The sequence below is a fragment of the Triticum aestivum genome, chromosome 6D, assembly GCF_018294505.1.
Source record: "Triticum aestivum cultivar Chinese Spring chromosome 6D, IWGSC CS RefSeq v2.1, whole genome shotgun sequence".
Taxonomy (NCBI): Eukaryota; Viridiplantae; Streptophyta; class Magnoliopsida; order Poales; family Poaceae; genus Triticum; species Triticum aestivum.
Window position 1 is genome coordinate 94,571,268 of NC_057811.1, and position 16,869 is coordinate 94,588,136.

At 44.0% G+C, this 16,869-nt stretch overlaps 1 protein-coding gene across 1 annotated transcript; it reads left to right on the plus strand.

The window, feature by feature from the left end:
* The first annotated feature begins 383 nt into the window (after positions 1 to 383).
* On the plus strand, positions 384 to 10,939 carry LOC123143800 (centromere-associated protein E). Its single transcript, XM_044562793.1, has 9 exons — positions 384 to 898; positions 990 to 1,172; positions 1,250 to 7,333; positions 7,763 to 8,576; positions 8,703 to 9,388; positions 9,508 to 9,637; positions 9,717 to 9,798; positions 9,875 to 9,989; positions 10,397 to 10,939. Exons 1-8 carry the CDS (start codon positions 791 to 793, stop codon positions 9,972 to 9,974), a joined length of 8,187 nt encoding a protein of 2,728 aa, XP_044418728.1. The 5' UTR covers positions 384 to 790; the 3' UTR covers positions 9,975 to 9,989; positions 10,397 to 10,939.
* The last annotated feature ends 5,930 nt before the right edge of the window (positions 10,940 to 16,869 follow it).

A 16,869-nucleotide genomic window follows, 5' to 3' on the forward strand; every position in this document is an offset into this window, starting at 1 on the left:
GAAATCGAGTCCAACACTCGTAAGTATTGAGTTTCAAAAGCACACCTTTCTTCCTTTATCTGATGCAATTTTATGGCCACCCAACACATCAAAACAAAATTGTCGTGTAGATTGCCACCGTGGATGAAAGCCGATTGGTTAAGCAGCACAAACTCATCCATATGCCAGATCAAGTGAACACCAAGCATTTCGGCGCACAATTTAGAGAAACTGTGCATCTCCAATCACACGAGCATCAGGGATAAGGGCGAAGAAAGACTTTCAGAAAACAATAATAAAATTATCAAAGAAATCGAAAAAACGGAAAAGAAAGGGAAAAAGGTCGTCTTCTTTTTCTTTCTCGTACCCCCCCCTCCAACAAAACCGACACCTCCTCACCGCCAGCACACCAACCCGCGGGCCCCAAACCACGTTTAACGTAAGAAACACGACGAAATCTCCCAAAACGATTTCGCGTGAATTCATTCCCTTCCTCCTCCTTCTTCCTCCCCCGAATCCCCGAATCCAAACTCCACGATTCCCTCGCCATTACCGGACCTGGAGGAATCCTCAGGGTTCCCTCCAGCCCCTACCCAGATCTCCCCGCCCCTCTCGAGCGCCCCGCGGCCCGCTCGCCGCCGCTTGCTGACACGGAGGTCCTCGAGCCCGCCGTCCTCGCGCCGGGGCCTGGGGGTTCCTGCGTGGAGCGCGGGCGCGAGGCGGCTCGATTCGGGTCGGCCGCGCCGGGTCTAGGGTTTGGTTGAGTTGATGCCTCCCCGCCTCGCGTGACAGCTCCACGGGAGATCTCCGCATGGATCAGAAGGGCCGCGGCCGCGGCCGTGGCGGCGGAGGGGGAGGCCGCGGGGGCGGGGGCGGGGACAATAGCCGCACCGATCTCCTCGCTGCCGGGCGCAAGAAGGTACTGCCTCCCGCTTTTTTTTTTCCTTTTGCGATTTTGAGGAATTTTCCCCCCATTTTCTGATCGAGTGTTTGGCGTGGTTCGCGCGCAGCTGCAGCAGTTCAGGAAGAAGAAGGAGAAAAAGGGTCCCGGGAAGAAGGCAGAAGCCGACGCCGACGAGGGGGCGTCGAAAGCGGGTGCCAATGGGGAGGAGGCCGTGCCGGAGCCGAAGTCCCCTGTTGGGTTGAAATTCCTAGCCGGGGAGAGTTGCAGCAGCCATAACACGCCATTTGAGGTGAAGCTTGTGTTTCTGAGTGTGGTGTGTCGGTTTGAGTGAGCCATTGCTCTGTGTAATACTCATCTGCAATGCAGGAAGCAACCATGTCACAGGAGGAGCAATGCAACGGCCAGGGGCCTGCTACTGAGGAACCAAGCGTTGTGGACAATGCAGATGTTGTGCCTGTACTGGAGGACGCTGATGACCGTAGTGTGCAGAATATCAGTATCAGTGAGCAGGGGAATTTGGATCATGGAAGTCCTGGGCAAGGAGATGGTGACGATTCAGCAGTTCAGGCTACCAGTTTAGATGTTGGTGGTGATCTTATAGGAGCTCAGCCTGGGGAGGTGGATGATGAGAAATTGCCCATTTTGGAGGAGAGCATTATGCCTCAGGTTTCTTCCCAAGGTGACATATCCAATGACGGTAGCAACCAAGTAGGGGGACGCCAGGAGGTGCAGATGGATCCTGTTGAGAGGACAAGTAGTTCTTATTCCAAAGAAGCAATGGAGGTGCCAATTCCTTCTCTCGACCCCGTGGTTGATAATGCTAATATGGGTGAAGAAGGAACTCAAGAAATGGAGGTGGGCGTTTCGGGGAGGTCATCAGATGGCAATATACAAGATGTTGAACCCACAGTTTCTGGTGAAATAGGCATGGAGGTTGGGCATGAAGCAGCAATGGATCTTGCAGCTTCACAAGAAATCCCTGGACGAGGAGACACTGATGACGAAGCTAATGGAGTGGGCAAAGAAGCTGTTCAAGAAGATGCAGGTACAAGTAACACAAATGCAATAGATGAAGCTGTCACTACACATGAATTGGATTTATCTGTTGAAAAGGTTGATTCAGCTTTATGTGGTGGTGCTGTATCTCAAGGCTTCATGCCATATCGCCTTGATGAATGTATTCAGGGGCATCTGTATGTGATGACTCTGTCGAGGGATTTGCTCCAGTTGCAGCTAGATGAAGGCACACATCTGAATTCAGATGTTACACTGTCTTCTGATGAAATTCTCAAACTCCAGGCACAGCTGAAAGAATCCGAAGAGAGCAAAGTAGCAGCCCATGAAGAGATTCAGCAATGTAGACATGAGCTCACGAACCTGGATACTGTTAAGGGAGAACTTGAACTAATTGTGGCTTCTCAGAAACAGGAAATTGATGCTAGCAACAGCAAATGTGAACAGCTGGAGATCGAGTTGCGGTCCTCCAAGGAGAATGCACAACAAATCTTGAGTGAATTAGCTGGCTGCCAATCATTGCTGGAAGCTCTACAAAAGGAGAACATAGAGCTAACAGAAAACCTTGCTCTCGAGGAAAAAACCAGAAAGGAGGTTCAGGAGCAGCAAGAACATCTGTCTGGTGAAAACGAGAAGCTTCTGTCACAGCTATCTGAGCTTGAACATAGCTTAGCTTCTGTGAAAGAGGTAATGAATGCTGGCAGTAGCAGGTGCGAAAGTTTGGAGGCTGAGCTGTGTTCCTTCAAGGAGAACATGGAGCACACGTGGACTGAATTAACAAATTGCAGGGCTTTATTGGAAATGTCGCAAAAAGATAATGTTGAGTTATCTGCAAAGTTTGCCGTTGAATCGGAAGCAAACAAGAAACTGAAGGAGGATAATGTATTCCTACATACTGAGAACGAGAGGCTTTCGTCAGATCTGTCTGAACTAAATGATGAATTGCATCTTTCATACGCCAAGCATAAACAGCTTGAGTTGCATGTCAGAGATATGGAGACACACATGGAACAACTGAAAGACCAACTAATCGAGGAAAGCCTGCGTGCAACTAACAGTTCCGATATTTACCAATCTGTAACTAAAGAGCTGGATGCTAAGTGCAATGTGGTGCTAGACCAAGCCGAGACAGTTGTGTGTCAAAAACATGATCATCGCCTGGCCTCATCGGAAATCACTGTTGAAAATGCTGAAAGAACAATTACAAGTCCTGAGTTTGTTTGTGAGGGTAACAATCAGCATTCTCATCCTCTATTTGACGAGAAAGATTCAAGTAACTGTACTGCTTTGCAGTCACTGAAGGGGCATCTAGAGGTTGCTAAAGGTGAATTGCATGAACTTAAAAAATTAGTGGAGCGGATGTCCTCTAGGTCCGGTGGACGTGTTCTCGTGTCAAAACTCATCCAATCCTTTGAGGTAAAAGGAAACCAGGAAGAAACTGGAATGTCTGAAGGGGAACATGATGAATTAAAAAAGTTAACTCAGGGGATGTTATGCTGCCTCGTTGAAAAATTCAAGTCGATGACTTCAGATCTTGCAAAGGCTGAAAAGTATGTTGTCGGACTGTGTGACAGAATAGAGCTTTCAAGTAAGTCTGAAGTGCAGCATGGAGCAGAAAGACAGCGCACTGCAGTTTTTGAGGCCAGAATGGATGAGCTCTCTGAGAAGCTAAGCAACTACAAGAACACAATTGATCAACTGCACATTCAGCTTGCTAACGTACAACAAGATGCAGATGATCATGCTGGGAAGCTCACTAATCAGGCAGAACTTTTGCATAATGATATAACAGAAAGGATTTCAATTCTTGAGAAGGAAAGGGCATCTCTATCAGGTTTGCTCAGTGAAGTTACCAACAAGCTCAGCTCTTTGGTAGGTACTATGTACCCTAATGATTTTGGTGCAAGCGAAGGTCTCAGCTTTAGTATTTTGGACTCTGTGGATCTCGCTGCTAAATCAATCCAAAGTCTTCAGGACAAATTAGAGTCTGCTCAAAGCGATAATGCTAATCTCAGTACTTCTCTTTCGGAGATCAAGAAAGCACATTCTGATGTTCAAGATAGGAATGAACATGCATCTAGAATGGTTAAGAACATGTATGATTCCTTGCAGGAGTTTCTACTCAACTCGCTTGGAAATTCAGATGAAGCAAGTGCAGGAGATAGTGCTGAGGAGCCAATTGAAGCTCTGTTTAGTCATCTTGGAGGAGCCATCGAGCAGTTGAAGAATCTATTGCATGACCGTCATTCTTTGCAATCAAACAATGCTAACCTGGAGTCAAGATTGTTGAGCAAATGTGAAGAAGTTGAAGAGATCAGCTTGAGATGCAGTTCTTTAATGAAAAATATGGATGACATGTGCTTGCTGAACGAGGAGCTTAAATTAGTTTCTTCAAGTAAAAGTGAAGCGTTGGATGAACTGCATGGTAGATGCCTCTCTATAGCAGAAAAAATGGTTCACCACTCTGCAGATCCTACCTCAATGGTTCTTCCTTTGATGTCTAATAGTGGTGAAGCTGAAACGTTCAGCAAGGAGCACCATATTTCTACCACATTACTGCCATGTATTGAGGAGGGTGTAGCTTCATGCAATGAGAAACTTGAAAATGCAGTTGAAGAGATCCACTTAGCAAAGATATGCTTGCAAAATGCCCATATTTTTGACCAAATTTCATTTGACAAGTGGTCCTTGCCCTTGCCTGCGTTGATCAAAGAAGAAATTGTACCCCAGGTTTGTGACTTGCAGAGCAAAATGGACCAGCTCAGTGAATTGAACATTCAGTTAGAGACTGAAATTCCAGTTCTCAGGGATGGCTTGAAAAAGCTTGATGAAGCTCTTGCAACTTCACGTACTGAGCTTCAGGAAAGGTCTTCTGAACTTGAACAGTCAGAACAGAAACTTTCTTCTTTTAAGGAAAAACTTGGTATTGCTGTTGCCAAAGGCAAAGCCTTGATAGTGCAACGTGACGGCCTTAAGCAGTCTCTTGCGGAGAAGTCTGGTGAGCTTGAGAAGCTCTCACAGGAACTGGAATCAAAGGATGCATTAGTGAAAGAGTTGGAAGACAAGCTCAAATCCTATACAGAGGCAGATCGAATTGAAGCTTTGGAGTCAGAACTCTCATACATACGGAATTCAGCTACTGCTTTAAGGGATTCATTTATTCTGAAAGACTCTGTTCTTCAGAGAATTGAAGAAGTCTTAGAAGATCTAGATATGCCAGAGCGTTTTCATTCTAGAGACATTGTTGAGAAAATAGAACTGTTGTCGAAGATGGCTGTTGGTGCTTCTTTTACCTTGCCTGATGGTGATAAGAGATCATCTATGGATGGGCACTCTGAGTCTGGTGTGGCCATGGATAGCATAAGTGATGAACAAATCTCAATATCAAATCCAGGGTCAGATGAAATAAAGAACAAATATGACGAGTTGCATAGGAGATTCTATGAACTGGCTGAGCAGAACAACATGTTGGAACAGTCTCTAGTGGAGAGGAACAGTATTGTACAGAAATGGGAAGAGGTCCTTGGTCAGGTTAGCATTCCCCCGCAGTTCAGAATGTTGGAACCAGAAGATAAGATAACTTGGCTGGGAAACAGATTATTGGAGGTCGAGCATGAAAGAGACACGTTACATTCGAAGATTGAGCACCTTGAGGATTCCTCTGAGATGCTAATTACTGATCTAGAAGAATCACACAAAAGGATTTCTGAGCTCAGTGCAGAGGTCATTGCTATAAAGGCCGAAAAGGACTTCTTCTCAGAGAGCCTGGATAAACTGAGATTTGAGTTCCTTGGACTCTCTGAGAAAGCAGTTCAAGATGAGTTTGTCAGAGATAACTTGCAAAAAGATCTAGCTGAACTACAGGAGAAGTTAGCTGAAAAGGCAAAGGAGAGCAAGCACTATCATGATATGGAAATAGAGGTACACGAACTACTTGATTTGGTGCGAAATGTGCTGCAGGATGGTACTAATGCTGAAATTCCATCTGGTGGTGGTGCTGTACTGTGCTTGGGTGAACTGTTGAGGAAAGTTTTAGACCATTATGAAACTCTTTTGTCAGAGTCGACTCTAAGCAATGCTGCCGAGAAGGAAATTCATTTAGATGAAACCAAGCTGTCTAACGACGCTTCTACATCAGAGACTGGTAGAGATGACAAAGAGAATGTACTGAATACTTTGAGTAATGAGTTGGAGCATGCTCGCAAGAGTCTGGCCTTAGTTGAGCAGCAGCGTGATGAAGCAGCTGAGAGGGCACGATTACTAATGCTGGAGGTGGAGACGCTACATGCTCAAATAAACCAATTGCAGGAAGATGGTTCTGAGCAGACTCAAAAATACCAGTCGCTTGTGCTTGAACTGGAATTAGTAAGTAAGCAGCGGGATAACCTGCAAGAAAAGCTAAATCAGAGTGATGAGTTAGAGCATGCTCGCAGAAGTTTGGCCTTAGCCGAGCAACAGCGTGATGAAGCTGTGGAGAAGACACAATCACTATTACTGGAAGTGGAGATGACACATGCTCAAATAAACCGGCTGCAAGAAGGTGGTGCTGAGCAGACTCAAAAGTATCAGTCGCTTGTGCTTGAACTAGAATTAGCGGGTAAGCAGCAGGATGATCTGCAAGAGAAGCTAAATCAGGAGGAGCAAAAGTGCACTTCACTGAGAGAGAAACTGAATATTGCTGTCAGAAAAGGGAAAGGCCTGGTGCAACAAAAAGATAGCTTGAAGCAAACTATAGAAGAGATGAATGCTGTGATAGAAAAACTTAAAAATGAAAGGGAACAACACATAGAATCACTTGAATCTGAGAAAACACTATTGATGGGCCGATTAACTGAGAATGAGAAGAACTTGCATGATACAACGGAATACTTGAGTAGATTGTTAAATGCTTTGAGTACAGTGGACATCGCTCGAGAATTTGATACAGATCCAATCACCAAGGTTGGAAAAATTGCACAGGTTTACCTTGACCAACAGGCAACAGTGGCTTCATCACAAAATGAAGTGAAGAAATTGAAACGAGCAACAGAGCTGCTTCTAACTGAGTTAAATGAAGCTCAGGAGAGGGCCGATAACCTGCAGGAGGAATTAGTCAAGGAAGAAGCTGCACTTTCTGAATCCTCTAAACAGAACAATGTTATAGAGTCTGCAAGAGCGGATGCTGTTCGCCACCTTGAACATATTACCTATATGCAGGCACAGGCAGCAAGGAAGCAAATAGATCATTTGAAGGAGTTGAACTCTACCAGTGGTCAACTAAGAGAGGTCTGCTTTGATCTTTCACATCGCCTTGCCAGCGCATTCAGTAAAGATGTGGACCTTATCAGCTATATGGAGAGCTTCATGAAATCTTCTGGTAAATGGATGGATGGCACAAATATGGTGGACATACCTATCACTTCTAATGGGATGTTGACCAGTAGCATAAGCTACAAGGTAAATTTAGGCTACCAATGTCTCAGTGTGTTTTGTTGCTTCAGCACTTTGCATAGTAGTTTAGAAAAGATTGGACTGATGTTGTGCAAGTAAACTAATTTCTCTTGTTGACAACTCATACATAATTTTACTCAGTGAAATTTCCTAATTAAATACTAGTTGGAAATGAGGCTTGTACTAAGTTTTCACCATGTCATATTTCTTTATGATCGTCTCCTTTGTTCTTGTTCACCATAAAAAAGATCAATGGGTTAATTTGGATAGGATATTTCCATATAAAACGAATCTCAGATGACCATGATGTTCCATACACTGAAACAATAAAATTGTTGGTGCTAATGTGCTATATTAGATTTTGGGAGTCGTATTCTTTCAGATCTATTCACTGCTTTCTAATTGATTTCAATTTGGCCCTTTGCACTTTTGCAGAATACTCATATTCCAAATGCTCCGCTGGAATTCACGGTGAATGATACTGATGGAACTCAGATGTTACATCATCTTGCTATTGCATGCCATGCTGTATCTGATTGTGTAAAGGATTGCAATGATCTCAAAAGGAATATTGACGAGCATGGTTTTTCAATTGACCAGAAAGCAAGAGAGTTAGCTGAAGTTATGTCCAACTTGCTGAACAGATTCACTTCCCAAAATAACGAGTTGGAATCATTGAGAGAAAACATTCTTGAACTACAATCAGAGATCAAAGAGAAGGAAGAGGAGAGTTCATCATTGCGTAGAAATATGAGTTTGCTTTACGAAGCATGTGCTAGTTCAGTTTCTGAGATTGAAGGAATGACTGGTATGGGTTCTGGTACTGGGAGCTATTCTGTTGGGCAGAACCATTTATTTTCATATGATCATATAAAATCAGTCGTCGAGCGGTTAGGTGCAGCCGTAAAGACTACTCAGTATAGCAATGAAGGGAACACAAAGGAACTAAAGGCTACTGTTCTTGAGTTGCAGCAGGAGCTTCAGGGAAAAGATGTGCAAATTAGCACAATCAGTTCGGAGCTTGCATCTCAGATAAGGGAAGCTGAATCTTATGCGAAACAGCTTTCTGTTGAGCTTGAAGATGCAAGAATGCAAGTACACAATTTGGAGGAACATGTTGAGATGTTGCTTAATCAGAAGAAAGCTTTAGAGACCCAAGCAAGTGAGCTTAAAGATTTGGAGACAGTGGCAAGTGAGCAGCATGGAAGAATAAAGGAGTTGACTGATGAACTGAGCAGAAAAGACCAAGGTGAGTTGATAGAACTTTCTTTGACTGAAATTCTTTGGTTGCTTCTGTTTGATTTCTATTTTTCCGATCCGAAGAAATAAATGATTGTATTCCTGCATTTGTTGTATGTTGCGGTGTATTGTACAGAGATTGAAGGTTTGATGCAAGCACTTGACGAAGAAGAAAAGGAGCTTGAAGTCTTGGAGAACAAAAGCAATGACTTGGAGCAGATGCTGCAAGAAAAAGAATTTTCTTTGAAGAGCCTTGAAGATTCTAGGACAAAAGCTCTGACTAAACTTGCAACCACTGTCGACAAGTTTGACGAGTTGCATAGCTTGTCTGAAAGTCTTCTTGTAGAAGTGGAAAGCCTTCAGTCACAATTGCAAGGGAGAGATTCGGAGATCTCGTTTCTGCGCCAAGAAGTCACAAGGAGTACTAATGAACTACTAACCACTGAAGATAGCAACAAGCAGTACTCATCGCAGATAAATGGTTTTGTTAAGTGGTTAGAAACTGCGCTGATGCAGTTTGGTGTGCATTGTGAGAGCGCAGATGACCATGATTACACTCAGGTTCCAGTATATATGGACATGTTGGACAAAAAAATAGTGTCGTTGATATCTGAATCAGATGATTTGAGGGTTGCTGTGCAAAGCAAAGATTCTTCACTACAGGTCGAGAGGACCAAAATGGAAGAGTTGTTGCGTAAATCAGAGGCTCTAGAAGCTTCTTTGAGCCAAAAGGATTCTCAGATAGGGATGCTTCGTCGAGACAGGACGATGGGCCAACCTAGATCTATAAACTTGCCTGGCACTTCGGAGATTGAGCAAATGGTATGAGAACTTTATGTTTTTATATGCAATTTAACACAAACTGTATATAACATATCACGTTTTTTTAGGTTTTGTTTATCCATATCCATAGTCACTTGCATATTTCAATTTGAATGCAGAATGACAAAGTAAGCCCAGCTGCAGCTGTCACTCAGATTCGAGGGGCACGAAAAGTCAACAACGACCAGGTTGCTATCGATGTAGAGATGCACAAGGACAAACCATTAGATGATGAAGATGACGATAAAGGTGACTAAATCTTGCATGCTAACTTTAGGTTTATGGTGTTAATTTTGTTCCCTGGCTGATTCTCCATTTGTTATTGCAGCGCATGGTTTCAAGTCACTGACGATGTCGCGCGTTGTTCCGAAGTTTACTCGACCTATATCAGACAGAATCGACGGGATGTGGTAAGTGCAATTTCATTTCTTATATTGAGTTGATTGAAGGTGTTCTCCTGTTAATTTTTATCTTTGATTTTATCAGGGCATCTGGTGATAGATTGCTCATGAGACAACCAACCTTGAGACTTGGTGTCTTGATATACTGGATAGCATTGCATGCATTGCTTGTGAGTTTTATTTGAAGGTTATATTTAAAGGTGAGTGAGCAACCATTTTAGTAAGCTTCACTTAAGCATTTGGCCTTCCATGTTTGAACTGTTATAGCCTTGCCGCCTTGTTGTGTGTGGACCTTGGTTAAACGTGGTGCGTATAGTGAAACATGTTTTATGTGCATCATTGCTATAGTTTTCCTTCATTATTGCCTTTCACTGAAAAATACCTTGGATGTCCCACGACACAGAAATATAATTGAGTTGTGCTCACCTTATGTATTAGAAGCTGTTGAGCGGCATGCGTGGCAGGGAGAATGTGTGGTGGATGGTTTAGTTGAGCTAAGTTGAATGAAATCAAATGATAATAATAATTATAAAAACGTGCCGGCACTGTTGGGACCTGTGTTTTTTCCTAGTCATCTAACTTTATTTAATGATTTGGTATTCTGCAGCTGTAGTGATGGATCTCCTTGGTGAGCCACTTACTGTACAGTGCCATGTCTATGACAAGCTATGCAACACAAGCAATCTAGTCAAAATGCTGTCGATTCTTTTTGAAGTTTGTTACTGAATACCTGAACCAAACGGTCATCTGCGTATCATTTTTGTTGTGAATCTTCCTCTTTCTTCTGCTGGAATTGGTCCTGCCTCAGCTGGGTCCAACCCAAGACACCTGCACCGACGGTACCGATGAAACAGAACTGGAGAAAGCAGCAGCAGCAGCAAAGATCCCCTGTACATAGTCTCATTTTTTGTTTGCTCTATTCTTTGCTTTTAGAAAGATTGAGGGCATCTTACATGGTAGCATCTACACTATACAACACAGGTTTACAGAAGAATGGTTGACATGTACTGGTAGTTTTGAAAGCTAGGGTATTGGGATGGTAACAGCGTTTCCCCCTCTTAAAAGTTGACCCCCTGTATTCTTAAGAAGTTTACTGTATACATGCATGTGCAATTGCAACACAGTAATTGGTTTCATTTCATTGCCGCCATTGAGATTGCTATGTGGAGCTCTGGACCTCCTCTGGCATAAACGTCGGAGCTGATGTGGTGTGCCTTGCTGTGAATGAACAGCCAACGCCATTGGATTTTCTTTGGATCAAACTAAGAAAAATGTGAAGTAAAAGCAACCAGAGCAGGAAGAACAATTCGGGCCTCTGAAGCCGAGAGGACATTACGAGCAGTCTCGTGCGTTCAGGCTATGGAACAAACCTCATGTATATGGAACAAACCTCATGTATAGAGCGGCTATGGAACAAACCTCATGTACAGAGCTCTGGTCCTATATACTCCCTCCGTTCGGAATTACTTGTCTCGAAAATGGATGTATCTAGAATTAAAATACGTCTAGATACATCCATTTCTGCGACAAGTAAATCCGAACGGAGGAAGTACTTCTCTCAAGAAAACCTCAATCAAGACGCATCATCTCTTTAGATCACCACCACCAGCGATTGGTAACTAGATTAGAATATGGCGTAAATAAACACTGTTATGTCAAGAATATGGCTTCGATAAAACTGTTATGCCAATAAAAGCTCAATCAAGACACGTCATCTGTTTAGATCACCACCACCAGCGATCGGTAATTAGAGTTAGAATTAATATGGTGTTGCGGCGGCACAGTTTAGATGGCGGTGATGGCGTTGCGTTGATTAATGGTGCTTCGCCTTCAACCCCATCCTCGGCCGCATGGTCCTTGGCTTGCTACCTTGGTTTTGTGTGTTTGACATGTAAAATTAGGGCCCGAATTTGGTATCCCGGTGGCGTCGTTCAAATGGCGGTGATGGTGTTGCGTTGGTTAGTGGTGCTCCAACTTCAACACCATTGTTGGCGTAGTCAACGACATCGAGGAGACACTGGGGTTGTTGTCGGGCATGTGCTTCGGCATTGTGTGGTGTTGATTTGGTCCTTGGCTTGCCACTGGCGACCTCGGTTTTTGTGCAGATTGTTCCCACTAGGGAGATTGCTCGTTCCCACCGGCAACGCTAGCCCTACTGTCAAGACAAATCAAGATGTAACCCTTGCTGATTTGGCTTCTCCCCCATTTATCATGTTGTACAAGTGGCTACTACAGCGACAACAATGAGGACTTTCCCTCTAGGCTTGTGCGGGCGACACCGAGGAGGCTCGACGATGTTTCCCATAGTTCGGATAGGTGGTGTTATTATACTCCACATTGATGGAGGCTTCGAACCATGAACATTATAGGATCATTTAGATCCTTGTTGCTAGGTGCATGGATGGCAATGCCCAAAAAGAATCCAGGAAGGAGCAGCAGACCTATTCCACCATGGCTTACTCAGAGTAGATCTACACAAAGTAGGCGATTCCCGACCCCTCACAAACTTTTTGTTACTTCACACCTTGAATGCTCTCAAAATAGCTAGCCAACCAGGATACAATAATTTTGGGGTTGCTTGGTGATGAATCTCTTGCTCTTGTGCTTCAAAAGATAATCTCCTCCGCGCCGAAAACTCTCATGAGATATATGTTTGGACTCGAGAGGTTGGAGTGGCAAACAAGGAAATGATTAGAGATTAAAGGTTTGGCCTTGGAGGTTGCATCAAAAAGCCCTTTGAATTCCACACAAGACTAGGTAGTTCCCTCTCAGAAAATGTGATTTAAAATGAAGTGCTTTGAGTGAACTGGTGGGCTTGGTGTAGTATATATAGGCTGGTCCTAGAAATGTGACTATTACACTAGAAATGTGACTATTACACGCCTTTTTGCGCAATTTAGAGGCCCCGAGAGATCGGCCTGGAGGCTCCAATTGAAGTAAAGGAGGCAAATTTTGATTTGGTCGGAGGGGTCCACTTGAAGTCGTTCGGGGGCTCCGACTGGCCTTGGCTCACCTGCGCACGCCACGGGATGTTTTTTTTGGACCGGAGTGTTTAAGATTATCCTCCTCCTGAGCGCCTCCATCTTCTTTAGTGCTTCCTTCCCCAAAACCTCCTTCAATTGAGATCGAGTTCGTGCCATCGAACTTCGCAAGGTTTCATGATGAGGAGTCCAAGCCAACTTTGACAGGGTCCCAACATGCGGATTCATTGTTGGCGAGCCCAAACTAATACTGGTCCTCAAATATTGGTAGTGTGAGGTCAGTGGGCTATAATTTTTTTATGTTGCATATTGTTGGGAAACATTTCATGGAAAACAAAAATTTTCTACGCATACGCAAGATCTATCTATGGAGATGCATAGCAACGAGAGGGGAGAGTGTGTCTACGTACCCTCGTAGGCCGTAAGTGGAAGCGTTTGTTAACGCAGTTGATGTAGTCGAACTTCTTCGCGCTCCAACTGATCGAGTACCGAACGTACGACACCTCCGCGTTTAGCACACGTTCAACTCGGTGACGTCCTCGCCTTCTTGATCCAGCAAGACGGCGAAGTAGTGGATGAGTTCTGGCAGCATGATGGCGTGGTGACGGTGATGCTATCTCCGCAGGGCTTTGCCTAAGCACTATGAAAATATGACCGAGGGACTAAACTCTGGAGGGGGACGCCGCACACGGCTAAGCAATTGTCGTGACCTTGTGTGGCGCCCCCTCCCACATATATATAGGGGGGGGGGAGAGGGGAAGCAGCCAGGCGCACCACAAAGGTGGCCGGCCAGCCCTAGGGCTCCTGCCCTGGCCTGCGCACCCTGCAATAATTCCCCTAAGGGGGAAGGAAAGAGGAGGGGAGGAAAGGAAGGAGGAGGCCTATTCCCCTCTTTCCTTCTCTCCCCTAGGGCCGACTGCCATAGAGGGGCGCACCAGCCCCTTGTGGGCTGGTGTGCTCCCTTCTCTTGGCCCATATGGCCCATAGACCTCCCGGGTGTGTCCGGAACCCCTTCCGGTGACCAGATTACTACCCGGTGCATCCGAAGCTCTTTCGGTGTCCGAATATCGTCGTCCTATATATCAATCTTTACCTCCGGACCATTCCGGAGCTGCTCGTCATGTCTGTGAACTCATCTGGGACTTTGAACAATATTCGATCACCAAATCATATAACTCATATAACACTATCATCAACGAACGTTAAGCGTGCGGACCCTACGGGTTCGAGATCTATGTAGACATGACCGAGACACCTCTCCGGTCAATAACCAATAGCGGAACCTGGATGCCCATATTGGTTCCTACATATTCTACGAAAATCTTTATCGGTCAAACCTTATGACAACATACGTAATTCCCTTTGTCCATCGGTATATGTTACTTGCCCGAGATTCGATTGTCGGTATCTTCATACCTAGTTCAATCTCGTTACTCGCAAGTCTCTTTACTCATTCCATAATACACCATCTCGTAACTAACTCCTTAGTCACTTTGCTTGCAAGCTTCTTGTGATGTGTATTACCGAGAGGGCCCAGAGATACCTCTCCGATACACGGAGTGACAAATCCTAATCTCGATCTATGCCAACTCAACAAACACCTTCGGAGATACCAGTAGAGCATCTTTATGATCACCCAGTTACGTTGTGATGTGATGACCCACAAGTATAGGGGATCAATTGTAGCTCTTTTCGATAAGTAAGAGTGTCGAACCCAACGACGAGCAGAAGGAAATGACAAGTGGTTTTCAACAAGGCAATGTCTGCAAGTGCTGAAATTGTAAGTAACAGAGTAGTTTGATAGCAAGATAATTTGTAACGAGCAAGTAACGATAATAGTAACAAAAGTGCAGCAAGGTAGCCCAATCCTTTTGAGGCAAAGGACAGGCCATAACGGTCTCTTATAGTAAGCAAAGCGTTCTTGAGGGTACACAGGAATTTCATCTAGTCACTTTCACCATGTTGATCCGATTCGTGTTCGCTACTTTGATAATTTGATATGTGGGTGGACCGGTGCTTAGGTGCTGTTCTTACTTGAACAAACCTCCTACTTATGATTAACCCCCTCACAAGCATCCGCAACTACGAGAAAATTATGAAGAATAAATTCTAACCATAGCATTAAACTTTTGGATCCAATCGGTCCCTTACGGAATAGCGCATAAACTAGGGTTTAAGCTTCTGTCACTCTCGCAACCCATCATCTAATAACTACTCCATAATGCATTCCCTTATGCCCAAATATGGTGAAGTGTCATGTAGTCGACGTTCACATGACACCACTAAGGGAATCACAACATACATACTATCAAAATATCGAACACATATCAAGTTCACATGAGTACTTGCAACATGGTTTCTCCCGTGACCTCAAGAACAAAAGTAACTAATCACAAATGATAATCATGCTCAAGATCAGAGGGGTATTAAATAGCATATTGGATCTGAACATATAATCTTCCACCAAATAAACCATATAGTAATCAACTACAAGATGTAATCAACACTACTAGTCACCCACAAGCACCAATCTATAGTTCCGATACAAAGATTGAACACAAGAGATGAACTAGGGTTTGAGATGAGATGGTGCTGTTGAAGATGTTGATGGAGATTGCCCTCCCCAAGATGGGAGAGTTATTGGTGATGATGATGACGATGATTCCCCCCTCCGGGAGGGAAGTTCCCCTGGCGGAATCGCTCCGCCGGAGGGCAAAAGTGCTCCTGCCCAAGTTCCGCCTCGAGACAGCGGCCCTCCGTACCGAAAGTCCTCTCCTTATTTTTTCTAGGTCAAAATGACTTATATACCAGAAGATGGGCACCGGAGGTGGGCCTGGGTGAGCACAACCCACCAGGGCGCGCCTGGGCTCCCTGGTGCGCCCAGGTGGGTTGTGCCCACCTGGTGGGGCCCCCTCTGGTACTTATTGGCTCCAATATTCCTCAAATATTCCATAAAAAATCTCCATAAAGTTTCAGCTTGTTTGGAGTTGTGCAGAACAGGTAACCTGACGTAGCTTTTCCAGGTCCATATTTCCAGCTGCCGGAATTCTCCCTCTTTGTGTGTACCTTGCATATTATGAGAGAAAAGGCATTAGAATTACTCCAAAAAACATTATTATGCATAAAAACATCATAAATAACAGTAGGAAAACATGATGCAAAATGGACGTATCAACTCCCCCAAGCTTAGACTTCGCTTGTCCTTAAGCGAAAACCGAAATCGAAAAACATGTCCACATGCTTAGAGAGAGAGAGAGGTGTCGATAAAAACAAAACACGGACATAGAAGCATCATGTAGATTATTATAACAACAACAAATTTAAACAAAAGACTTTTATCATATTACTTTTATCATGGACTTCTCATGCATAAGTAACAATTCATCACAATCGAAGTATAAAGCATAAACTCTATTAGAAACCAACAAACTATGTTCTCAGTCTACTTTGCAACTACAATTCATCATCTTTTCAGGAAGGGTCACGTATCGGAGCCTTTAGGCAATTCCACATACTCAACCATCATATAGTCTTCTATGATTGCTAACACTCACCGCATACACATGAGCAAAACGTTTCAACCGGACACATAGAAAGATAGGGGCTTATAGTTTCGCCTCCCAACGTATTCACCTCAAGGGTGATGTCAACAATAATAACTCATGCTACCCATATTCAACTGGACATATGTGCCTAGATCTTTCCTCACCACATGATGCTTGCCAAAGGAGAAAATAAAAAGGAGCAGTGAGAAAAACTTTGACTCTTACATAAAAGTAAATACATAAAAGTAAAATATAGGCCCTTCGCAGAGGGAAGCAGAGGTTGCCATGCGCTTATTCGTTTGTATGCTCAACCCCTTAATGCAAAAGAACGTCACGTTGTATTGCCCCTTGTGATAGCAACCTTTATTATGCAGTATGTCGCTTTTATTCTTCACCATCACAAGTTCGTACAATGCTCAATTTTCTCTTACACTAAATGATCTCACACTTTTAGAAGCAATTTTTATTGCCTTATTGCACCGATGACAACTTACTTGAGGGATCTTGCTAAATCCCTAGGTAGGTATGGTGGACTCTTGAAAATAAGATTTGGG